This window comes from Meriones unguiculatus, chromosome 7, assembly GCF_030254825.1.
Source record: "Meriones unguiculatus strain TT.TT164.6M chromosome 7, Bangor_MerUng_6.1, whole genome shotgun sequence".
In the NCBI taxonomy this organism is placed as follows: Eukaryota; Metazoa; Chordata; class Mammalia; order Rodentia; family Muridae; genus Meriones; species Meriones unguiculatus.
Window position 1 is genome coordinate 92,298,137 of NC_083355.1, and position 25,989 is coordinate 92,324,125.

At 45.2% G+C, this 25,989-nt stretch overlaps 1 protein-coding gene across 1 annotated transcript in view; it reads right to left on the minus strand.

The window, feature by feature from the left end:
* Positions 1 to 4,041, minus strand: part of Tmed10 (transmembrane p24 trafficking protein 10) — a 35,267-nt gene extending 31,226 nt beyond the window's left edge. Inside the window, exon 1 of the mRNA XM_021634143.2 lies at positions 3,762 to 4,041. Coding sequence (XP_021489818.1) covers positions 3,762 to 3,986 — 225 coding nt within the window. The 5' untranslated portion in view covers positions 3,987 to 4,041. The remainder of the gene's footprint in view (positions 1 to 3,761) is intronic.
* Between the last annotated feature and the right edge of the window lie 21,948 nt (positions 4,042 to 25,989).

The window sequence follows — 25,989 nt, forward strand, 5'->3', positions numbered from 1 at the left end:
ACAATAGATGTATGTATAAAGCTAAGGACACGGATGGATGTGATATGGAAATCAAAAAGGAAGCACTATACTACACCAAGACAGCTGTCCTGTCAAGCAGTGTGTAAAGAAAGCACATAGGGGGTTCCCCAAAGCCAAGAATGGGGCAACTTAATAACCCATAGGCTGATCAAAGTCCTGTACTGTGTGTGGCCTGCCATGTAAGCAGGGGCTACGAGCTTAGGAGGTACACTTTTGAAGTGGAAATGGACTACTGTAGGAACCCTTGAGGCAGAATCTGAGCCAGGAAGTAGAACTGTGAATAGACACTACAGTGGCAAACTGCCAAGGGGCTTATGAGAAAATACGAAATACATATATTACATAGAAATAACTGTTTACAAGATTCCATACTCTGAGAACTGTTCATTATAAAGTATAAAGTCAGGGCTGGAGAGATGGCTCAGCAGTTAAGAGCACTGGCTGCTCTTCTAGAGGTCATGAGCTCAATTCCTAGCACCCACGTGACAGCTCACAACTGTCTGTAACTTCAGTTCCAGGGGATCTGATATACTCACACCAATGCATATAAAATAAAGTTAAATAAAAGTTTGTTTTTTAAAGTATAAACTCTGTATTTGTTCTCCTTATATGAATTATAAATTTTAGGGTATTCAAATGGTCTTTTTGAATAAATGCGAACAGAGCAGCATCTTGCCATAGATTAAAATACAAACTACTGTATTGGCAGTCATACTAACAATAAAAATATCTTTTCTCTCAATTTCAAAATAAATGCTCAATTAGAAAGCAATGTTTTTGCAGATATCATGTCACACATCTCAATAGTCTCAGCATTTGGGAGGCTAAGGTCAGGTTGGGCTACAAAGACTGTTAAATCTCAACTGGGTGATGGTGACACACACCTTTAATCCCAGCACTTGGGAGACAAAGGCAGGCCAATCTCTGAGCCTGAGGCCAGCCTGGTCTACACATCAAATTCCAGGACAGCCAAGGCTACACATAGAAACCCTGTCTGAAAAAAACAAAAAACAGGTTCAGCAAGGGATTTTGTTTGAAAAAATAATAAGGTAGATAGTGACCGAGAAAAATACCTGTTCAACAACAGATGTATAAAGCAAACAAAACAAACAAAAAACCCAAACCAAAACAACAACAGAAATCTCTGCTTCTAGCATGAAGATCCCCTGCCTTCCTCTTCTCTAATCTTACTCCATATAGTAAACCACTGACTATTACATTTAGTATGGTCTTTCTAGTCAGTAAGTATATATGGTAATGTGTTACTACAGCAGTAGGGCCCTAAAGTACGTTTGAACTTACGGTTCTGTCTTAACAGATGAGAGGGGCTCAGAGTGTATCATCATGCTCCTTGACCCCACATAAAGAGTATAGACTATCCTATCCGTGAGCTAAGTATGGGGGTAAGTGCTCTTTCTACCAATAAGCTACAACCAGGCCCATACAGCAGCAGCTATCAAGTACCCACACCAAAGAGATAAAACTGAATCTGATTACGTATTTATTCCTTATTCCTTTTACAAGAAATATGGGATGGAAGGTTGAGCTGCCAGATGTGGGTGCTGGGGAACCTAACTGAGGTCCTCTACGAGAGTAGTATTGAGGCCAGACTCGGTGGCACACACCAGTAATCCCAGCACTCAGGGAGGCAGAGGCAGGCCTCTGAGGGTCCAGGACAGCTAAGGCTACACAGAGAACCCCTGTCTCCAAAAAAACCAAGGAGTGGTATTTGTTCTTAAATGCTAAGTCAATTCTCTAGCCCCAACAAACTAATTTTAAATAGGTCTTTTTTCAAACAAGTGGAGAATCTTTAAATTTTGTGTTGTAATTTATTGTGTGTGTGCTCATGACACACGTGTACATACGGAAGTTAGAGGACAACTTTGGGGAGTTGATTCTCTACACCGCCACGTAGGTTCCAGGAGGTGAACGCAGGCTTGGTGACAAATCTTCACCTATGGGACCATCTTGGCAGACTGGCCCCAGAGGTTCATTACTGTAAGGTTGTACCATGATCCCTATTCTCACCGAGTGCTCACGCTACTTAACGCTCTAGAAAACACAAACAGGAAAGCAATTCCTGCCCTTAGGAAGCCACTAATAGCTTGATAAGGGAGACAAAGGGTAGGCAGAAATCATTACAATGAGTACTGTTCAGGAAGGCCCGGTAACAGTGATTTAGAACACAAATCAGAAACTAACAACATATGAAGCTTCAAGACAGATCTCTTGAGTACTACGGAGCATGTCTGCAAACGTAAGCTATCAGGCAACAGGGAGCTACTGAAGAAGGGTTTTCAAACAGAGGATGCAAGGAGAGAGAGCATCCCTGAAGAGCAAGGCCTCTGTGAGTGCTCAAATTCTTTGATTCTGGGCACCACTTCTACTCTGAAGAGCCAGCATTATCAAACCCAAAAAAGCTGTTATGTAGGTCTTTAAAATGCACCATCCACATTTTCTTGGGTAGAGAGTTCAATATTTAAAGAGGATAATAAAAATGATGAGAACAATAGCCCTGAACAAAGTTTTTCTCTCCCAAATCTTGTCTGTTACAGTATCACTTCTGTGGTCCAATACCTTAAATATATAAACAATGTATCTGAAGAGTAAACTGTTTCAGGCTGGAGACATGGTTTAGATCACTTGTGGCTCTTTCAGAAGACCCAAGTTGGGTTCCCAGCACCCATATGGTAGCTTATATCCATCTTGAACTCCAGTGCTAGGAGATCTGATGCCCACTTCTGGCCTCCTTGGGCCCTAGGCACCCACATGGCACACATACATGTATGCAGAAAGAAACATATATATTATATATATATGTTAAGTAAACTTTCTATTTAGCTTAAGAATGTGAGGTTTCCATTGTTAAAAAGAAACAACAACAAAAAAAAGTTACAGTGCTTACTGTGAACGAATACAATTATTGAGAACACAATCAACTCTTGACTATCAGCAACTAAAAATCTGGCTAAGGAAAACTAAGACCAAATGGTATTATATAAAGTAGCTGTCACCATCCAAGGACCTAGCTGCCTCTGATGTAGCTAAGGGACTGAGACTATGAGCATCTTGTGACCAGTAACAAATCCCACGAATTACAAATTAAAAGCAAAACGAATAGTGTAGCACTTTTCTGTCAAGACACTGGCCAATTCCACCTCAAGTTCTTTCAACTTGAGCTCCAGTTTCTGTGTTTATATAACAAGGCCACCAGTTCCCATCTGTTCTCCCATAAGGTAGCATTTAAACTAAATAAATGCACAGCCTTAAGCGGCCCAGGAAGTGACACTGCAGATGCTTACTAACAAATTCAGTCAGCGTCAACCTTGCTGTCTCCATTGTTCTGTTAGGTGTTGAGGTGTCTTACACCAATCCCCACTGAGCCTCTCAAAATTCTGCCAGGAAAAAAGTAAAAAATCACGTTATTGCCCAAGACTCCTGAGACCTCACAGACACAGGACCCTGAACGACAGCCCGAAGTCCAAAGAGTCCCGGCCCTCCAGTCATTTGGTCCGCCAAGGCCTCGCCCCGACTTTGGCGCGCAGCCCCGCCCCACGAACCCCAACGCGCGGGGTGAAAGGGCGGTCCCCACCGCCCGGCCTCGGCGCCCGGGAGGTGGGGGAGGGGAGAGGCCGGGCCGAGCCCCAGCCCCCGCCCGCCGGCCTCCCCCGACCTCGGCCTGCCCGCCGGGACGACGCCTGCCGGCTGGCCGCCCGCCCCCGCGCCGCCCGGGGCCGCACCTTGAGGTGGGTGCGCAGGCCGCCGGCGCCCCCGGACTGGTCGGTGATCTCGTACGCGCCCGTCACCAGCAGGTCCTTGTGGATCTCCTCGCGGAGACACTTGCGAGAGTTCACGGGCAGGTGGAAGGAGATGGCGAGGACCGAGCTGGGGCCGAGCAGGAACAGAAAGAGCAACGCAGACGTCAGAGGGCCAGGCCAGAATAATGGGCCAGACAAACCAGACATGGTGCCGGAGCCTCGTTCACCACCCGGGGCCTCTAGCGCGCCGGAACCGGGCGGGCCCACGTGACTCGCCTTTGCCCTAGCGATGCCGGCGGCGCCATTTTGGAGATTGGCTAATAGAAAAAGAATGTAAAGCGAGTAATTTTTAAAAGGAAGAGGAGGTACTGTGGTATGGCATAACCAGGGGATTAAGAGCTAGCGAGGAGTTCCCAGAGCTTTTTCGTACAAGTTTTATTTTTTTGTTGAGGGGAAACTGCTGAGCGAGCCATAGTAAGTATGGGCAGCCCAGGAAGTAATTCGCGTTTAAAGCCCCGGAAGTGGTTCATGCGAGTTTTTTCTTACCGTCGGTGACACCATAGCAACCAGGCCCCAATAAGAAACAGCCACAAGGCCTTTTCTCTGGGCCCGCCCCCACGGTTCCTTAGACTGGGACTAAGTCACTGAATGAGATTCTGTGCCCTAAAGCTTACTCTGATAGCAGTTGGGACAGTGAAGCACTGGAGAGGAAAAACAAAGGAAAATTTTGATTCAGTTTTTTCAAATCAGAGAAGAATGTGTAGAGGTCAACAGGTGAATGAATTGACAGGAATCTAGCAGGGTTGCCTTGCCTCAGTGAAAGAAGTGGCACTTAGTCCTGATTCGACTTGATGTGCCAGGGTAGGTTGTTGTTGGGCGGGGGGGGGGGGGGGGGGGGGTAATGGGGAAAGTGGGTGGGAGGGTGGAACCGGGAGAAGAGGGATCAGGGTTTCGATTGGGATGTAAAATGAACAAATAAATAAAATAATGAAGAAAAATAAAAATAGTGCCTACATAGTGGTATACTCCTTTAATCACAGTGCTTGGAGGAAAGACTCAGGGCACCTCCTTGAGTTCGAGGACACCCTAGTCTACATAGTGAGTAAGCAGTGAGTTCCAGGCCTGCCAGAGCTACGTAGAAGACCCTGTCTTGGAAACAAAACAAAGCAGAAGTTTAGCATCTTTATGTTACAACCAAGTATTTAGAGCTGAAAAATATACCAAAAACCACCCACGCTCGGTACAACATGCCTGTAATCCCAGACTTTGGGAGGCTGAGAGAGAAGGATGGCCTTGAGATTGAGGCCAACTTGGACTACACAGTGAGTTCGAAGCCAGCCTGGGATACGTGTCTCAAAAAGGAGATACTACAACACCAAAGAATAAACAGTAGCCTGTGTGTGTAACCATTATCCACTTTAATTAAGGCCTCTTGAACATTAGGAAAAATATCCAGAAGTTGAACTGTTTGCCCTTAGTAATTTTCTTTTGTTTTGTTTTGTTTTTATAGCTTCTTTCTGTCTACCTAGTTCTTTTCCTGGAACAGAGATCTAAAAACAAAACAAGCACAAACATAATAGAGTCGTTTAACATTTTAAGATCTGGCAAATGCCATATAACATTTTATGAGGTGTCCACTCAGGAACGTTCCGTTTGATTTATCCCTGCTCTAAGCTAAGATTGACAGTCTACTGAGTACATCCTGATCATTTGCCTAGGCCTTTTCCCTGCCAGTGAGGGGAATCAATATGAAGTTATTCTAATTCGTTGTTCCTAGGGGTCTTCTGACTGTTAGCCAGAGTATTACAACCTGGAACTTACCTGTATATAAGTTTTCTTTACATTTTCATCTTTACACAATAGACTGTACATTTTTAAATGTCTTCATATATATATTTTTTTCTTTTGAGACAGGCTCTTTTGACCCAGGCTGGCCTGGAACTTGCAGTGATTCTCCTGTCTCTGCCTCCTAAGGGCAGGCGTGCACCACCAGACACAGCCTGTTTCACTTATCTTTTTGTTTTGTTGTTGTTTCCGAGACAAGGTGTCTCTCTGTAGCCTTGGCTGTCCTGGACTTTCTTTGCAGCCCAGGCTAGCTCGAACTCTCAGAGATTTGTTTGCCTCTGTCTCCTGGTGCTGGGATTGCCAGTGCTCACCTCCACACCTGGCTATTTCACATATTTTGTTTTCTTTTTTTAATTAATTTATTTTTTATTTCACGTATTTTAATGACCAACGTAATCTGATATTTTCAAAAACTATAATTTAGCCAAACATTTTCACTTTTAGATAAGGAAACCGAGGGCCTGAGATCTAAGAAACTTGGGTAGTGTTAAAAAGATGTTGTTGCCGCTGAGCTGGGAGGGCTGCCATCTTTACTCAAGGGAACTGTGGAGACTGACATGTGTCACAGTGCCACAATGGAATTGTATAGTAGGAGAGAGACTGTCAACTCATAATACAAGAAAAAGTAGGAAATTATGGGGCAAGGGGACTTAGTCACGAGGTAGAAAACCAACAGGAAATATTTGGATTAAGGGGAATTTCTGGTCAAACTGACTTAGCAGCATTCTTGCTCTCCGTGAACAATGCCTGGGCATAAATTCCAAAAGGGCTTAATTGAGAAATAGTTCAGAATAGCCTAAATTTAGGATCTGTCAATATTCAGAGTCCCAGGGGCCAGTGAGAGAGCCAAGGGAAACGTACCAACTGCCAAGCTTGAAAATCTGAGTAAGATTCTTGGGACCCACATGGTAGAAGGAGAAAACCAACCTCAAAAGTTGTTCTTTGGATTCTGCCCTTCCACACAGATAAATGAATGAATGACTGTAAAGGTACAACACAATCCCACAGTTTTGAAAGTGACAGAGGGCCAGGTGAGGAGGTGGGCACCTTTAGCCCCAGCACTCAGGAGGCAGAGGCAGGCGGATCTCTGTGAATTCAACAGCAATCTGGTCTGCATGTTGAGTTCTGGGACAGCCAGTTTGTCATGTGGAGCTCCTGTGTCAGGAAAAGAAAACGTGACAAAGGTCAGAGCCTTCTTCAGGAAGACACTGTAATATTTTACAGATGGAGGAACTGAGGCAGAGAAATTGCGTTACTTTCTGTACCACAGCCCTTGAATCCTTTCTTGACCTGTGCTCTCACTTACTCCCTTTCTGTCTCCGCCTTCTATTATTTATCTCCCCTCTTAGCGCTTACCGTAAATACGGTCTCCATTTTACCTACTTGTCTGCCTCCCCAGCATGATGTCTTTTTTGTAATGGGAAGGATTTTTATCTAGTTTCTTTCTTTCTCTCTCTCTCCTCTCTCTCTCTCTCTCTCTCTCTCTCTCTCTCTCTCCTCGGTTTTTTGAGACAAGGTTTCTCTGTGTAGCCTTGCCTGTCCTGGATGTAAACTAGGCTAGTCTCAAACTCATAGAGATCTGCCTGCCCCTGCCTCCCTGAGTACTGGGATTAATGGTGTGCACCATGCCCGGCTTGCTCTCCCTTCTTAATTTAAAATAATGCTTGCCTCCCAGGCATGATAAATACCGGCTCCATGAAGGCAAGACTGGTTCTTCGGTCCTGGTGGAAGGCCTAACAGCCAATTCCTTCCTTTGTTCTTTAGCCATTTTCACACATAGTTACTGAATAGTGATGTATCTAAACTGTAACTCTAACTTCAGTTTCACCAACATTATGCAAATATTTTGCTTCTGTTTCTTTGGGACAGGGTCTCCATCTATTGCCCAGGTGGCGAGTTCTCAATTCTGCTTCAGCCTCCGGCATGTTCCACCACACCTGGCTATTTTTTTTTCCCTGTTGGAAAATGTGTCCTTAGAAGGACACAGACTAACAACAATAACAAAATCTTGCCTCTATGCTGTGGAGCTGGAGGGTAGGAAGCAGAGCTCTAGGGAACCAAAACGTTTACACTCTGCACCTGAATTGAAGAAGGTATCATCTTACAGCTGCCTGAGAGCTAGGTACCATCACAGCTGCCCAAGAGCTAAGCATCGTTTTGAACTGGTGATGGAATAGAGAGTGTGCCTCTTCCTGACCAGCAGTCCTGGGTCGTCATGGCTGTCATCCTGAAACTTGACCAACCAGATTCTCCTAAAATTCCTGAGTTACAAATGCCCTTGGGGTTAAAGAAACATCTAGTGTATCTCTAAGCCACATGTTTGTTTTTTTTTTTAACTTTTCTTTTATACAAGAAAGAACATGCCTAAAATGCACCTCACTCAGACATTGAATCGGAAGCCCTTATTAAAATTTGACATTTGTGGGCTTGGCATGGTGGCAAATGCCTTTACTCCCAGCACTTGGACGGCAGTGCTAGGTGCTCTGTGACTTTGAGGCCAGCCTAGTCTACATGGTAAGTTCTAGGCCAGACAGAATTGTATAGTTTTTTTTTTTTAAATGGCATTAGGAGGGCTGGAGAGATGGCTCAGCAGTTAAGAGCACTGAAGTTCTTCCAGAGGACCCAGTTCAATTCCCAGCACCCACAACTCTGTAGCTCCAAGATCTGACCCCCACATACATGTTGACAAAACATCAATGCACTAAAAATAAATTATTTTTTAAAATGGCATTAATAGCAAATTTTTTGGGTGATTCTGCATTTGGGGAGCACTTTGGGCCTCTCAGCCCACCCACTTTAACCAGCTAACGTTCCAGTTAACTTGAGTTTTCTGGACACCAATCTGCAAGGACCCTTGGCTCCCATTCATGGGTAAAGTCCTACACACAATGTGTGTTTCCATAGCAAACACAAGCTAGTTTCTGTGGAAATGCAAAAGACTCCCTTGGAACACAGTTTGGCAGTATCTGTCATGTGTATAGTCTCTGACATAGAAACCGATTCCAAGGATTCCATCAACGAGTCCACTAAATGCTGGAGCCCTTGGGATCTGGCCCTAGAACATTCATGCTGCTTTCTAGGTGATGTCATACAGTCTCATGACATGAAATGCATCCACAGACTGATAACTCTCAGACATGGATCTCCAGCCCTGACCTCTGCCCTCTGCTGCAGAGTCTAAATCCACTGTCCGGCTCAAGAACTCCCGCTTACATGAGTAACGCTTGATTTCCCCTCTCCTTTGCCTCTCAAACCTACTTCCTCCTCATCCCACCCCCGCAAACAGCACCACCTTCTACCCAGTGCCTGAAACTATCCCTGCTTCCTCATCCATCCTCTCCACACACAGGCAGCTCATCAGCAAATCCTATCCAGTTCTGTGTCCTAAATAGATAATAATCAGTTTCTCCTCTCTAAACCCAGAGGCCACAAACTACTGCTCAGACAGGCAGATCCAATCAGGCCAGGGACCTTCTGTTTCTGTATTGCCTAAGAGCTAAGAATGTGGGTTTTTTTTCTTTCCTTTTTTACAGTTTTAGAGGGTTGTTAAGGAGGAAGAACAGAATGAGTGGCAGAGAACTTGTGTGACCCACGAAACCTGAAATTTTACTATCTGATCTTTATGAAAAGTATTTTGCTCTTCTCACCTAGACAACAACCTCCTGATGTTCTGTCCTCTCTTTCTTGTTGACCTATCACCACAGTCATTACTATACACAAGATGACTTTTTCAAAGTTTTTATTTGTATTTTGTTATATGTGTTCTGCCTGCCTGTGTGTCAGTGCACCACGTGTGTGCCTGGTGCCCACGGAGGCCAGAAGAGGGCATCAGATCTCCTGGAACTGGAGTTACAGACAGGTATGAAGCACTTTGTGGAGTCTGGGATTCAAACCAGAGTCTTCTGGAAGGGCAGCCAGTGTTCTTAACAGCTAAACCATCTCCAGCCCCCAGAAATGATATTTTTAACATGTAAATTAGGTCAATCAGAATAAAACCTAAACAGCATACCTTAGCTCACAAGGCTACTGTAACCTCTGTCTAATTTTGTCCTTCCCATTGGTAACTTCTTCCACATCCTGCTCTGTCTCTCGTTTATAATCACCCAGCCTTGCAAACAGCTTATATCCAACAGACAGGTCTCCCTGGAGCTTTCCTCCTCGGGCCTTGTCTTGCAGACTGGACTCTGCAAGCAGCCTCTCATTATTTGGGCCCCAGGTCCTCCATCACCTCCCACCAAGAGCTCATTCCTTACCCTATCCTCAACTTTCTTCCTACCATACTCTTTTGTTGCACAGCAGTTGTCACTACCTGGTATATTTCTCTTCATGTGTATTTATTCTCACTTCAGTGGAATTTAAACTCCAGAAGAGCTGAGACTTTGTTAGAGGCCTGATAAATTTCTGAGGTTAGGCATAGTCTCCTGTATATAGTTAAGTGTTCAACAAATATTTACCTTATGATTGATAAGCATAATAGTGGGTGCCCAGCACATGATGGACAGAAAGAAGTTGCTCAATAAATGCTAGTTCCTCTATCTAACAGCATTTTAATTACCATTTTTTTCATATAGAGAAGCTGAGGTCCAAAGCTGTTAAGTGACTTGTCTGAAACCATACAATGAGTCAGTGTTAGAGCTGAAAATAGGAATGACCAGTTTTCAGATAGGATTGTCACTACACTTGATAAAATTTTGTATTTAGTACTTAGTTCCCACTCTGTTGGAAAGTTTTGTATAGGTTTCATAGGTCGTCTTTCTCTACCCAAACTAACATTCATAATACAACACTGATGGTTCACATGGAGGTTCAAGCCTTCCAGAACATCCACAATGGTTTTTATAGTGGCTATTGAAATTTATAGAATCTCCCCTCAATTCTCTTTACTTGAGAAGACAAGATTTATATTCCTCTTCAGATGTCTGTGGGAATAAATTCATTTTTCATGGTGCTAGGGATTAAAGCCAGCTCCTCGCATTTGCTAAGTAAGCCCTCTACTGAAGAACTACGTTTCTACTTCTAGATGCTAACCATAGATGGGTACGTGAATGTCCCTCACCAGCTACCCACGTCAGTCAAGGCCCTTCCTCCACGATGGCTGTAGAACACTTTAAGATCAGGACTCTGTGGTGCCGTGTGCTTACAGCCTGTAAATTCTCATTGTCAAGATCAAAGTCCTTTTGTGTGTATGTGGGAAGGGGGGGCTTCGAAACAGGGTTTCTTGGTAACCCTTACTGTCCTGGAACTTGCTCTCTAGGCCAGGCTGGCCTTGAACTTGAGATCTGCCTGCCTTTGCCTCCCCAGAGCTGGGATTAAAGTTGTGTGCCACCACCAAGATCAAAGTTTTAGTGATAGCTGTGAATTGAGGTTATAAGATATCTAGATTTAACTGCAAAAACAACAAAAATCAGGTGGATATGGTAATTGCCTTTATTTAATCACTATTTACTGTACGTGTGTGTGAAAATGTCAACTATCCTTCATGAGTAAATTATGTCAGTTTTTTTTTTAACTCAGAAGAATTTTAAAGATGATTTACGCAAAAGATGCAAAACGTGCCTCAAAAACACGAGTTTTAGAAAAACAATCCTGTGGTTTGAAAGGATGAATCTAGAAGAGTTCTCTCTCTCTTTCTCTCTCTGTCTCTGTCTCTCTTCCTCATACACTCTGTTTGCTTATGGACACTGTTCCTAGAATCTGGTAGAGATTTGGAGTTCTGGAAACTACGGAGGCAAAATCTTATGGCAGGCATGAGGTAAAAAGTTCACTGGGCCACCATGAATAGAGTAATCGAGGGGCAAATAGAGTTGTTAAGACGGAATTGTAAGGAACAAAGAAACAGGGTGAATGACGGAAGATGAGACCTTCAGGGGCCCCCTCTTTACCGCGCGCGTATGCATAGCCACTCATGCCACAAAGAAGGAGTAATAAAAATACCGAGAAAGAAAGGAATGGGAAAATCGCTTAGAGCTTTGGAAAGTAGCCCCAGAGTTCCCTAAGGCCTCCAAAGGAGGATTAAGACAGAGTCAAAGGGCATCTGCGCTCAGCATCGGCAACACTGTCCACCTGGACACGGCCATGCCTGAAGCGTGCATGTATGTAGATCCTCAGATGACCTAAGATGACTACTAGAAGCCCTAGGACCATAAAGCCTGCTGACTTGGAGTGGAAAACCACACTGAAAACAGGCCTTCTTCATTCCTGGCTCTGAGAAAGCTGTGACTTCCTCCAATGCGTTTTCCTTCTCAGGCTCCGTGAGCAGTTAGCATCGGTGTCTGCCGTAGCTATGGATGAGCTTCCCTCCTAGCACAGCTTTTTGTTAGAGACAATCCTGCTGTGGAGCGGTGAATGGACTTGAACTTACATCAGTCCTCCTGTTGTAGCCTCTTGCGTGCTGAGATTACAGGGGTGTACTACCTCATCTGGCCTCAAGTTATCTTGAAGACTGCTAAAACTCACTCTTCCTCAGTGGCAGCTCACCCCTGCAAGAGACATGAGCCATACAGATTGAAAAGAACATCAGCCTCAGGAACCTTGATGATGTCTGCTTCCCTGTTGTGCTGTCATTATCTGCTAGACTGGACTTTGCATACCAGAGCCACCTGAGCAGCTTTTAAATACCTAAGACCTAACTCAGAAGAACAGAAACGGAATATGTCAGCATGACACCTGGAATAACATGTTTTTATCATGCCTTAATTTTGTTGCACGTTTGAATCATCTGTAAACCTGTTTAAAGCACACACACGCACACACACACACACACACACACACACACACAACCTGGGAGCTGGGTGTGGTGGTCTACTATAATCTAGCACATAAGGAGCAGAAACAAGAAGCTTGCAAGTTTGAGGCTAGCCTGAGCTACAAACCAAGACCTTGTCTTAAAAACCCAAGCCCGAGCCAGTGATACGGCTCAGCGGTAAAGGCTCCCACTGCCAAGACTGACAACCTGAGTTTGATCCCCAACACCTGACCCACATGGCAGAAAAAGAAAATCAACTCCTGCTGCCTTCTAACACGCCCCCCCCCATCATATTAGTAGTACCTAATAATTAAAACAACAACAAAAAAGACCTGGCCTGTTGGCATAGGCCTATATAATTGTAGCTACTTACAGAGTCTGAAACAGGAAGCTGAAAGAAGCAAAGGGGTCTGTCAGGAAGAGGGGGCACACATGCGTAATCCCAGGATTTAGGGGGCTGTAGAAGGACGCTGTAAATTTGAAGCTCACCTGGATTATATAACAAGACCCTGTTTCAATAAAGGAAAAAAAAATATTCAAGGCTTGCCCAGGCTACAGAGTTTGGCCTGAGCAATTTAGTGAGACTCTTTCCCAAAATAAAAAGCCGAAAAGAGAGGTGGAGACACATCTCAGCCATACAGTGCTTGCACAGCAAGTGACAGAGGCCCTAGGTTCAATCTCCAGTAAAGTAAGGCGGGTAGGTAGAGGAATAGATGATAGACGGACAGACAGACAGATGGAGGCTGATGCCTGGCTTCCACTCTCAGACTTTTGGATGCTAATGGCATGGGGTACAACCTGAGCATCAGGATTTAAAAGCCCAAATCACTATGATCCATTTTGTGTCCAGGATTGAAAATGAATCCAACTGGCTAACCCTGGCTCATTTCTGTTTTAGTCTCTAAAAATCTCCATACCTTCCTCCAGAAACATTTCCCTGTTTGGTTTACCTCCTGTTTCTCCTACTGAAGCCCCACCACCCTTTCACCTAGAATGCAATGCAAAATGTGTCCTCTGGTAAGGAGGAGTGTCTGCAATCCTAGCTGGAGGACAGGGTTCATTTCTTCATTTCCCGCTCCTGCAAGCTACTTGCCCCTAGCTTAAGAGCTGGAGAGGAGGGAGGAGTGAGAAGCAGGGCTTCAGGGCAGGAGGAAGGGAGGAAAAGCTTTTCCTTCTAGCTTGCAGAAAGTCACTGTGGCACGTGGGCAAAGGGAGTATTAATAACCTTCGTGAAGACATACTTTATGAAGCATGAACCACAGCCAGTGCTGTCTGTTCTACAGATGGCCAACTTCTGCATTTTGAATGACAGCTTTTGAAGCTGGTACAGTTCTCATCCCTAAAGCAGAAGCCCCAACCAAAGGGAAGGAATCATTCAAGTCTCTAGGCCAGAGGTCAAAAGCCACTACCCACATATTGGTAAGGAACAAAAAAAAAAAAAGTCACCAAGAACAGTGACCTCTTTTGGAGCGAAACTAAAGTAACATTACAGTGTCATCTAAAACACGGCTCAGTGGAATGGGCGGGCTGTGGCTCCCCCACTCAACCGGAGACTCTGGACTGCTATTTATGTGTTCTAGATGGTGTTGGCTTCCTTCTGTGTACCTTATGATGCCAGAGGTGGGGCTGAGTTTTTCTCTGACTTCTAACAAATAGGTCTAAGTGCTGGCTTATACCTATAGTCCTAGCATTCAAGATCAGCCTGGGCTACATAGAGAGTGTAAGGCCAACCTGTGCTACCATATGAAACCTTGTCTCAAAAAAATAAAAAATAAAAATGAAAATAAAAATAAAAGATTCAAAGCAAAACAAGTTCCTGCACCCAAGACGGAGAAGTGACAGGTCTGCACAGGCCACTTCCACACTCCATAGCTGACAGCTGTGTTTTGCTATCCTTCTGTGGTGCCTGGAGTCTCCTCTGCCTGCAAAGGGTCTAACTCCCACTGCTCAGGGTCTAACCCACTGACTGCCAGAAAACTTGTGTGCCTAGGATGCAAGTCTCTGTAATAGTTTCCTGGGACAGCAGCAAGAAATAACTGCAAACTGTATGACTTAAAACACCAGAAAGCTGTCCTCTCAGAGTTGGCAGGGACGCTATCCCTCTGAGGGCCAAGGGAAGACTCCATGAACGAGCCTCTTCCATCTTCTAATGGCCCCAAGCAGTTCTTGGCTCTCAGCTTCATCATCCTAATATCTCCTGCTTCACATAGCCCGTCTCTCCTCTTTGTGTCTGTTCCTTGTGTATGGAGGACGTAAATCACCGGATTGAGGACCCACCAAATAATCCAGAATGGTCTCCACATTCTACACTGATCACACCTCTAAAGACCTTTATTTCCCATAAGGCCACCTTCACAGATTCTAGCCATCAGGACTTCTTCGTGTCTTTCAGGGGACACAGTTACCCCCTCACACCCTCCAAATGGAGAAGAGTGGAGGGATGTACAGAATTTTGCCAGTCCTTAAAGTTCAGGTACAGCTGTCACCTCCTGTGACAGGACTCATTCCTCCACTAGGCCTTCTGTTTACTCCTGTCCTGCATGTTTTTCTCCCTACTTATGTCTAGAACTCCTGAATCAGACTATCCAGGGAGGACCAGCAAGATGGTTTAGCAGATAGAGGTTAGCACTCAGGCTGGAGACCTGAATTCAACCGCAAGATTCCACAGGTGGCAGGGAAGAACTGATCGCCAAGAACTGTCCCCTGACCTCCAGACAGGAACTGCAGTCATGCAGATATACATGTACACACACACACACACACACACAAGAAATCCATAACAGAATTCATTTACTTATGGAGTTAACTAAAAAAATATTAATTCTGTCCTTTCTGTGTCAGCCCTCACTGTCACTGCTGCCAACAAATCAGGCTCTCTGAAACAGAGTCCAGAAGTGTGCGATTTAAATAGCAACCCTGAGAGGTTGTTGTTTTTGTTTGTTTGGTTTGGTGTTTTTTTGGTTTGGCTTGGTTTGGTTTGGTTTGGTTTTTTGTTTTTTGTTTTTTTTTTTTTTTTTGAGAGAAGAGTTTCTCTGTGTATCCCTGGCTGTCCTGGAACTCACTCTATAGAACAGGCTGGCCTTGAACTCAGAGATCCACCTGCCTCTGCCTTCTGTGTGCTGGGGTTAAAGGCATGCACCATCCCTGTGCAAGGAGAATTTTATTTTATTATATATATAATATATATTAAATATAATATATATTATACACACATATATATATACATGTGTGTGTGTTGCCTGTGTGTGTATATATGTGTACCTGGTGCCCACAGAAGTCAGAAGAGAGCATCCAACACCCAGATACTGGAGTTATGGATGGTTATGAGCCACCTTGTAAATGCTAGAAGCCAAGTCTTTGTCCACTGCATGAGTAACAAGTGTTCTTAACCACTGAGCCATCTTCCTGGGAGATTCTAAGATATTTGAGGTGCCACCTGTGAGCTCCAGGACTATTTTCTGTATCTCTAGACATTTTACCTTTCATTAAGCTGATGCAATTAATTAAGTATTTAAATGTGGGGGCCATGAATTCCAGAATACTGGGACTCTGCTACCCTCCAAATCCACCCTTGCTCATGCACTAGCTATGCGACTTTACACGAGCTTCCTGAACGCACGTTGTCTGCTTCCTCATGTAGACAGAGAGGAGTGGAACATTTACTTCCTAAGCCTGGATGAGAGATAAGTGAAAGAAAGCACTTAAATGGCTTAGAAAAGGGTCTGGCCCATGGTGCAATCCTGAAAACTTTAAGCTGTGAAACAGGAGAAGTTGAAGGTGTCTTATTTTCTTACCACATTCTTAGACCCTTCCCTTCCAGGAGCTCACGTTGAGCTGCCCTCAACAATGGTTTTTTTCTTTCCACACACTATGCTAAATTCTGTACTCCTGGCCCTCTATACCCATAGGTTCCGTATCTGTGGACTCAACCAACTATAGGTGGCAAGTAAATACATAATAATAAGAGTAATCGCATCTGTCCTGGACATAGACCTTTCCCCTTGCTGTTCTCTAAACAATACAGTGCAACAGGTATTTATGAAGCATTCACATTATATCAGGTGGTAAAAGTATTTCCAGAGATAATCTAATTTATACAGGAGGATGCATCTATGTTCTGTGCAAATACTGTGCCTTTCAGATAATGGACTTGAATGCGCTCAATTTTGGTAGCTGATAGGGTCTTAGGAATGAGTCCTAACAGAGCTCATTTCATGCTCTCAGCAATGGGGTAAGTAAGGCTTGTGGTACAGTCCTTCACTCTCTGGTTAACAAGCCAAGGGTCAGTGTGGCGGCTAATCGTGGTTGTCAACTTGATGCACCTGGAAAGAGGATGCCTCCTTCAGATTGTGGCTCCCGGAAAGGTCCCTGAGCGGAGAGCCGGCCAGTAAGCAGTGGTCCGGTAAGGAGCAGTCCTCCATGGTTTGCTTCCGGCTCCCACCCTGAGTTCCCGTCTCGGATTCTCTCATGGCGGACTGGAAACTGCAAGATGAAGGGACCCTTTTCCTCTCCGGGTTTGCTTTTGGTCACGGTGTTCATCGCATCAACAGAAAACAGACGGGAACTAAAACAGATGGCTTGAAATCCCTGTTCAAAGTCTGCAGTGGACCTGAAAGTGAGAGGGGGGTCTGTCTGGATCCCACTTCCACCAGAACTCTGTCCTTCTCCGCACCCCAAAGGCTTTCTTTGCCCCCTTCTCCTGGCCCAGCCAGCTCTGAATCCCTAAACCTCTCACCACACACAGTCTTCCTACAACAGTTCATCTCCGCTTCCCCCACGGTTTTTCATCTCCCTCTCGGTCTGCTCCGTCCGGGAAAAAGGTCCTTTTAGAGGTGTTGAACCTGACCCCATCCTCCACTTCCCTGTGGCACTCCTTCAAGTCCCACACGTGCCTTCGGGAGTCCTCTGCCCCCACATCTCTGCCCAGAGGCCCCTTACGCCAGCATCCCTGCTGGCCTCCTGTCCGCCCAGATCCACTCCCAGGTTGCCTCTTTATGTTCCCAGCCTACAGCTCCTGGTGGGAAAAACCCACAGGCCTAGAAGCCAACAGCAGCCAAAGATCCCCTCTTCTACTGCATCCAAGTGTTCTTGACCACCTCTGATCAGGACATTGTTTCCCACACAGGCCCTCTCTATTGCTCGCTGCCCACTTTTTTTCTCACTGGCTCAGGGCACATGGTTCACCACCAGGCACACAGGTCTTATCTCTGTGCAAACACTTCCTTTTTCTCCAGGACTGGTTCTCACCCAATCAGTAATCAGGGTAAACTTCCTCTGACAATTTACTGAACAAACATTTACTGTGCAACTGCTCTAGGTAGGGTTCTGGCTAGGCCTGAAAGGGAGACCAAACCTAGTCTTTTCCTTGAGGAATCTCGTTCTGACATTAAGGAAGCACAGAAACGGGTACATGTATGAAGATGCTTATGATGGTCTTCCTGCCTTCCTCCTAATCGTGTTCCAGCTCCTTGCTCGCTATCTTTCATAGGTGCAGGTTGCTTTCCCTTTCAGATGCTGAATTTCCTTAGCTGTGCACGGGAATAATGCTGTGTAGGTTTGCTGAGAATTAACAAAGATAAGATGCATGAAGGGTGTGGCAGGACACTCTCGCTCTGGGAGCCAAGAACTGGTGCCACCTTTTAGATATCAACCGCGAGCTTTCTACCTGCTGGAGGGGATCAGCCAATCAGGCAGACAGCAAGAATGTGTTAAAGAGCAACGCATTTGTCTGTGTTTGGGGTAAGGTGGAAACCACAAGCGAGGCAATGAAACATAACCCCTCAGTTAACTGGCGTGAGTGGGTGTAATGTATCTGTACATGACAAGGAAACATTTCAGGATAAGACTGCTTCCTAGGTACTTGCTAATGCTGTGGGCAGTCTTTCAAGGAGAGATCCCTGCAGGCCTGGAGTAGCTGGGAAATGTCACTCACTGCTGGGGAGTCAGCATGCATAATCACAGCATCCCAGGCAAAGAATCGCTGACGCTTGAAGACGCAGAGTGAGAACAGTTTCTTCACCCCACCTCTCTGTCACAATAAGCAACCAAAGCGGCCAACCTCTAAAGAGGCCTTTTTCAGTTCTTTCTTAATTCTCTGGCCTGGATTTGCAGGAAATGTGGGAAGAAAGAGAAGAGAGGGAGCTAGAAAAGTCTAGGCTGAGCCTGGTGGCGCAAGCCTGTAACCCCAGCTCCTCTGCAGGCTGAAGCAGGAGGGACACAAGCCCAAGGCCTGCATGGGCTACAGAGAGAGCCCAAGTTCAGTTTGAACTTCTCCTTGTCCCGAAATAAAAAGTAAGGGGAAGGGACTCACAAGTGCCCACCCCTCCTTGGGAACTTACAAAAAGTTCATGGTTTTTTTTTGGGGGGTAGGGGAAGGGAGAAACATTTTCTTCAGCGTAGCCACTGGTAGGGAGTTCATCTTGCAAGTGTGTGTGTGTGTGTGTGTAGTGGTGGGGTGTCGTTTTCTTCAATGTAGGCACTGGTGGGGTGCCTACCCTCCTGTAAACATTTACTGGGCAGCTGCTTGGTGAGGGTTCTGGCTAGGCTGCAGACAACCCTAGGAAGGGTTGTGCCCATGATTCTGGAAGCAACCCTAATGAAACTTACTGCATAACCAACCGACCAACCAACCAACCAAACAACAGTCAAAACAACACAAACAAAAAAGATATGAAAATAAAAGAGGGATTAAATGGGAAGGAGAAGAATATTCTTGGGAACGAGAGAGGTAGTGGTGTATGTGTGTGAATATGATAAAAATATATACATGTCTAAAATCCAAGTAAACTCATTGTTATGTATAATTAGTATGCACTAATAAGAACTATGTTAAAGTAAAAAAGATGGCTGCGGATATTATTTAGTGTTAGAGCTTTTGAGTTGCTTGGCATGCAAAAATGCTAGGGTTCAATACCCGTTGCCATGGTTGGGGGAGGGGCCATGGGGGAGGTGTGAGGAGACACTGAGTGATGGACAAGGAGGGACAAGAATTGGAGAGCCTTGCCAGCTGCCCTCTTGACCTCTTGTTGCCCTCTCATGGGAAAGGAGGTGATGCTAACCACCCCTCTATGGGAGGAATGTTCTAGAGAAGGACACCACAAAGGCACAAAGCGTGAGCTTTAGTGTGGGGCAGACCCTGATTCTCATTAGGCCTTTAGCATACACTGGCCACGTGACCTTAGTGAATTTACTTTTTTTTTTCTTTTTAATCTCTCTCCAAGATAGGGTTTCTCTGTGTAATAGCCTTGGCTGTCCTGGACCTGCTTTGTAGACCAGGTTGGCCTCAAACTCACAGAGATCCCCCTCACTCTGCATCCTGAATGCTGGCATCAAAGTCATGTTCCAGCTCCACCCAGCTTACTTATCTTTTAAAAAATGTTTATTACTAAAATGTATTGTACGATGTATTTTGATCATATTTTCTCCCTCTCACGGCTCCAGATCTTCCCTACTTTCCCACCCACCCAAATTTATGCTCTTTTTCCTCTCTCTGTCAAAAAAGAAAAAAGAAAAAGAAAATTCAAAACAAACAAACAGTAAGACAAGAAATGCCAAGGCAGAAAGCACACAAAAGACACGGAGTCTGTTTCGTGTTGGCCAGCTACTCCTGGACATGAGGACTGCTCTGCAGTGTGGCTGACATACTCAGTGATACTCCATTAGAAAAAAACAAACAAACTGTTTTTTCCTTACTCAGCAGGTATCAATTCCAAATAGCTTCTCGGCTTAGGGGACTTTGTCTCCACTTCCCCTTCTCAGTGTTGGGATTTTGTCCGCTTTAACCTGTGTAGGTCTTAACATATGCTGCCAGGTTCTGTGAATTCATATTCATATCAGTTCTGGTGTATCTGGGAGATGCTTTTTTCTTGGGGCCATCCACTACCTCTGGCTCTCACAAGCTTGCCACCTCCTTTTCCAAATAGATCCCTGAGCCTCAGGAAAAGGAGTGTTATGAAGACACCCCATTTAGGACAGTGACTGCTTCAAAGTCTCTCATTTTCTGGGAGCTGTCCAGTTTGTGGGTCTCTGTGTTCATTCATCTACTACAAAAAGAAGCTTCTCTGATGAGAACTGAGCAGTACTCTGCTCTATGTGTACAGCAATATGTCATTGGGAATCCTTTCATTCCTATGTTCCTTCAGCAGAATAATAGGATTAGGTTTTTTCCTAGTTCTTGGCCTCTTCAGCAGTGTCAGGCATGGGTTCCATCTTTTGGAGTGGACCTTGAATCCAATCAAAGTGGATTGTTATTTCCATAACATTTGTACTTTTATCTTTTTGACCCTTAGTTTCCTACTGTCCAAATGAGGATCACTTTCTTAGAATCTGTATGAACTATTAATTGCCCGATACAACCTAGGGAGTGCTGCATTCCCTTCCCCTCTCCTGAACTTCTAGGAATGCTCTAGAAATATAGAATGGACTATATTTGGTGTCTAGCTCCTTTCCTGCCAACCCATGGTTAAATAAGAATGAAGCTATCTATGCTACAATCCTTAAAATTCCGAGTTTCTCTGGTAATGCAGTGGGCTGGGTGGGTCCACAGCTTATTAGTTCACTGTTGTGGCTTTTTGGAAGGCTGTCCTCAGTGACCCTGGGTACAAAACCCTGTTAGACCAATAGGCAGAGAGGTGAGGGGAAGCCCAGAATCATTTTTCTCCTGCCTGGGTCCCCTCACTCCCTTTTCTGTTGCTGCTGCTGATGAGTATGGGTGTGGGGTGGAGAGACAGGTGACCAGTAGAAAAGAGGGAGGGGATGGCTGGCCTCACAGAGGTGACTGTTCAGGGACATTCCTAGTTTAACTGGCTTGGGAAGGGACATTGTAGGAATAAGATGTCAGAGGGCCAGGGTTCTGGGTAGATTACTGGACTTTGCCCACTCTGAATGTCCGTAAGCAATGAATCTTGCATTGATGAGACTGTGTTGGTCTGTGGAGTAGCTGCACTGTGTAGGCTGAGGACGGAGACCAGTGATTCTGAGGAAGGTGATATAGGTCTCTGAATGGAGCTCCTTCCTCTGTGTCACTTCTGAGTCTAGGAGATTTGACTATGTCTCTACAAGAACAGGTGCTGGAAAGTTAATTCCCTAAGGTGACAGTTTTAAAAAGCCCAATCTTTTTCATTTTATTTTTTATTCTATGTGCATTGGTACTTTGCCTTCATGTACATCTGTGTGAGAGTGTTGAATTCTGGAGTTACAGACAGTTGTGAGTTGCCACGTGGGTGCTGGGTATTGAACCCCGGGCTTCTAGAACAACACTCAGTGCTCTTAGTCACCGAGCCATCTCTCCAGCCCTGAGAAGCTGAATCTTGAAACTCTTTTTATTGTATTTATGTGTGTGTGAGAGCGTATACATGCATGCACGTATGTATACATTCGTGAGAGAGACAGAGAGAGACTACACAGTCTTGCTTCCATCCTGACCTATTTAAACCATAGCAGCCTGAGTGATGTTCTCATGTAGAAACTGCACCCCATCCCTTTCTCATCCTCCTTCATCGTTTCCAGTGGGTCACGTTCCAATCTCAGCTCTTTACCCTGGGAACAAGGTGCGGGGTTTGACCTTTCCTCTGCCGTTCCCCTCATTTGCACTCTTCTTATCACAAGGACCTTTCTGCTCCTTATACCAAGCTACTTTTGCCCTGGGACTTTTGCTTCTTTTTCAAACACAAGTTTAGTAAAATGTACAACAGAATTCAAAACACTTGACTGCATAGGTGGTAAAAGGGCCACAGCAGAGAATCCAGACGTTTAAGTAGCAATGGAATCAAGGGCCAGTATCAAAAAAAGGAAGGAACAGTTAGCTTTTTGCCACGTTTCTGAATTCCGCCTGCAGCCTGAAGGACCTTCTCAGTGAATTTCCTCTGCTCCAGTTTGCTTGCTTTTGAAAGCCCCATCTTCATCATCTAGCTCTCCTGCCTGCTTCTTGGAGTATTCCAGGGGCATCTTGCCACCTTCCTGGTCCAACATGGCACCCTGATCCTGATCTTTGCCCCCTGGCTAGGATGAGTGAGCGGTGGAGCCCTTGCCTGAGCCCAGCCTCCGACTTTGGTAGTCCCTGCACCTCCTCCCTGGGGCATCCCCTTCCAGCGAGGGTGAGGTATGGCTCCTCCTCTAGACCAGAGAGGCAGCCTTTTCAGGGAAACTTTCTCTCACTTAGTGCGTCCACCTAACACTCATTCCCTACACCTTCCCCGGCTTTTCTGGTTCATCGCTGAAAATGCTCCCGTTCAAGAGAGTAAGTCTGCAAGAACAGGAAACTGTCTCAGTGCTGGCCTGAAAGGATTCTCTACAACTACTGGTTAGACGAATGAGCAAACAAGCACACAGACTAAGTTCCTCTAAAAGAGCAAGTGTTTTCATGTCCACAGACACATGCACTTGTTCATGGTGCAAATCAGAGGTCTGTAGTGGAAATGGACATTAGTACTAGGGAAGAAGGCATCAAAGGAGACGGGAAAGAACCGTTATTGAACTGTATCTTGGTGCCAGGTACTCTACGGCTTTTAGTACATTTGACCCTTACAATAAGCCACTCAGCACTGTGAAAGGCTGGAAACATTCTAGGCCCAGGTTAGCAGACAGAGGGAGTGAGCCTCTGAGACAACAACTGAAGCAGGCAAATAAAAGTTCCTGTGACAGGACACTGTGAAGAAAGTCCCAAGGATCCATCCCGTCACAGAAGTAGGATCTTCGGGGGTGGGATCTGGCTTACTGTCCCCATTAAAAAGATAAACTGAGTCTCAGAGAGAAGAAATGGCATGCCTGAAGGTAAGCTATTCATATGGCCACAGCAGGATGCGAAATCAAGTTTTTCGGGTTGTAGGGCAGTCTTGTTCTTTGTCTCATAGCAAAGGAGAGATGACTTTACTCGTTACTTCTTTTCACTGTTGAGGGATAATGAGAAAGCAAGCTGGGGAGCGGTGTTGCATGCCTGTAACTCCAACACTTGGAAAGCAGAGGCAGGCAGATCTGTTTTTTGTTTTTCAAGACAGGGTTTCTCTGTGTAGCCTTGGCTGTCCTGGACTCACTTTGTAGATCAGGCTGGCTTGAACTCACAGAAACCCACCTGCCTCTGCCTCCCAAGTGCTGGGATTATAGGCGTGTGCTACCAGGTCTAGCTGACATCAGATCAATCTTGAATCAAGACTGTCTTTTCATTTTATTTGTAAACTGTTAGGTTTTGTGTTGCTCTTTAGAATAAGATAGATAAATGAAGATAGTATGCTAACTTAAAATTTCAAGATGCATTAACTATGAGTAAGACCTCCTGAATCACCACGATGTCCTGAGGATACTACTAACCTTTTCTGGACTTCAAATTGCATAACCCAGAGGAGTCTGGCTGCAGTGGGGAACTGTACCATTTAGAGCCCCTAGGTTTCAGAAGACTCAGTTGCCGAGCTGATGTGTATCTGTAATCCCAGCACTTGAGAGGTGGAGATGGGAGAACCAAGGATTCAAGGCCAGCCTTGGCTACCTGAGACATGAGATCCCATCTAAAAAACAGACAGTAGGACTCATCATTTCTGGCCTCCTATCCTAAACTTTCAAATTATAGCAAGCCACATAGTGAGGACCCTTACAAAGGTGAGTTAGAGATCTTTTTTTTTTTTTTTTTTTTTTTCCGCCTAGACAGGGTTTCTCTGTATAGCTCTGGTTATCCTAGAACTGGCTTTGTAGGCCAGACTGGCCTCAAACTCACAGCGATTGGCCTGCCTCTGCCTCCCTGAGTGCTGGGATCACAGGTGGGCGCCACCGCACCCAGCTGAGGTCCCCTTTACCTATAAAAATGTAAGCCATCTCCTAGCCAACTTGTAGGAGACTCTTATCCATGGGCGTAAATGAACTCTTCGTCAGGGAAGAGCCATTACACACTGTGTGAGGACGACCTGGAGAGTCTGCATCTGCATCGTAGAGTCGCCATTAGCCCCCAAGCCCGCCTCTAAATCCTTCCTAAAATTCAGTCCCAGGAGTCCCAAGTAGCTCATTCTGGGCCATGTGCCTCTCTCATAGGACGTGGGATCGACTGGCCTTTAGGATTCTGCAAATTAGGAAAAAGAAAGACAGGTTTTAAAAGAACAGATGCTGACCACATTGAAAGAAATGTATGCACTAATAGCTACTGGTTATTTCTTTTCCCTTGTTGTAGTTTTGTTTTGTTTTGTTGGTGGGGATTGTTTGTTTGCTTTCTCAAGATAGGGTTTCTCTGTTTAGCCCTGGCTGTCCTGGGACTCACTCTGTAGACCAGGCTGGCCTCGAACTCAGAGATCTGCCTGCCTCAGCCTCCTGAGTCCTGGGACTAAAAGCGTGTGCCACCACACCCAGCCACTATTAGTCATTTCTGCCCAGTAGAGTAGAAATGATGTGACCAACTTATATCATGCTATTTGTGCTACTGTGTGCTTGTGTCAGGAGCTGTACGTGATCCTGATGACATCCATATTAAGCTTCCATGTGTGTATGAAAAGCTGAGGGCAACCTGACAGGAGTCATTGTTTTACTTCCATCATGAGGGTTCTGGGGATTGAACTCTGTGTCCATCATGGTTCGAGACAAGCACCTTTCCTGCTGAGTCATTTCTCTGATCCATTTTTTTTTTTTTTTATTTTGCTTCATGGTTTTCTTTCTTTTTTTTTTATGTTTACTAAAACATTTTAATGAGCATATCAGAATGACAGAAGGAAATGGGAGAAAGGACATATTTTACAGTGCAAAATAATTATGCAGAAATTTTAAAACATCTAATTCACAATTTTGAATGCCTACTTAAATTATTACTTCAGATGGTTTTCTTTTGTCCTTTAGCGTAATTGATTTGAAAAAGCCCGGCGCCGTGGCGCACGCCTGTGATCCCAGCACTTATGGAGGCAGAGGCAGGAGGGTCTCTGTGAGTTTGAGGCCAGCCTGGTCTACAAATCGAGTCCAGGACACCGAAGGCTACACAGAGAAATCCTGACTCAAAAACCAAGATAATAATAATAATAGATTTGACAATTTGAGAAACAAAATTGGATGTGTGCACCTCTAACCCTAGCACTTAGGAGGCTGAGACAGGAGAATTACCAGAAGTTGGAGTCCAGCTTGGACTCTATAGTTATAGTGAGTTCCAGGGCAGCCTGAGCAACAGACACGTGAGATTCTGACATGAGAGGGAGGGAGGAATGGAGGGAAGCTGGAAAGCTGTTAGCATTGACAACTGTGAGGAATGAGCAAGGCCGAGCTGATGGTGCGTGGTAGGAAGCAACTACCGAATAACGCTCACGGGCTCCAATTGCAGTTTGCAAACTTGACCGGACGTTTGAACAACTGTTAGAAAGGTGATCCCCAGAAAGTCATCTCCAGCCCGAACTAGAATACTCTGTGGGTGTTGCCTGCAAATGTTGTGTTATTTATGTTAGAGACGTTACGTTTTCCTCACGGTGAGGCCTCGCTGTTCTCTAGCTCCTGGCCTTAAGCAATTCTGCTGTCTCAGCCTCCTGAGGAATAGACTCATGCTATCAGAGCCGGCCTGGAATTATCAGCTTTGAAGTATTTGCCCATCCTTCTCCTGAGACAGGCGGCATAGTGGAGACTGTCCTGTAGCTAGCTGGACATCGGCCTGTAGACTGGACCATGCAG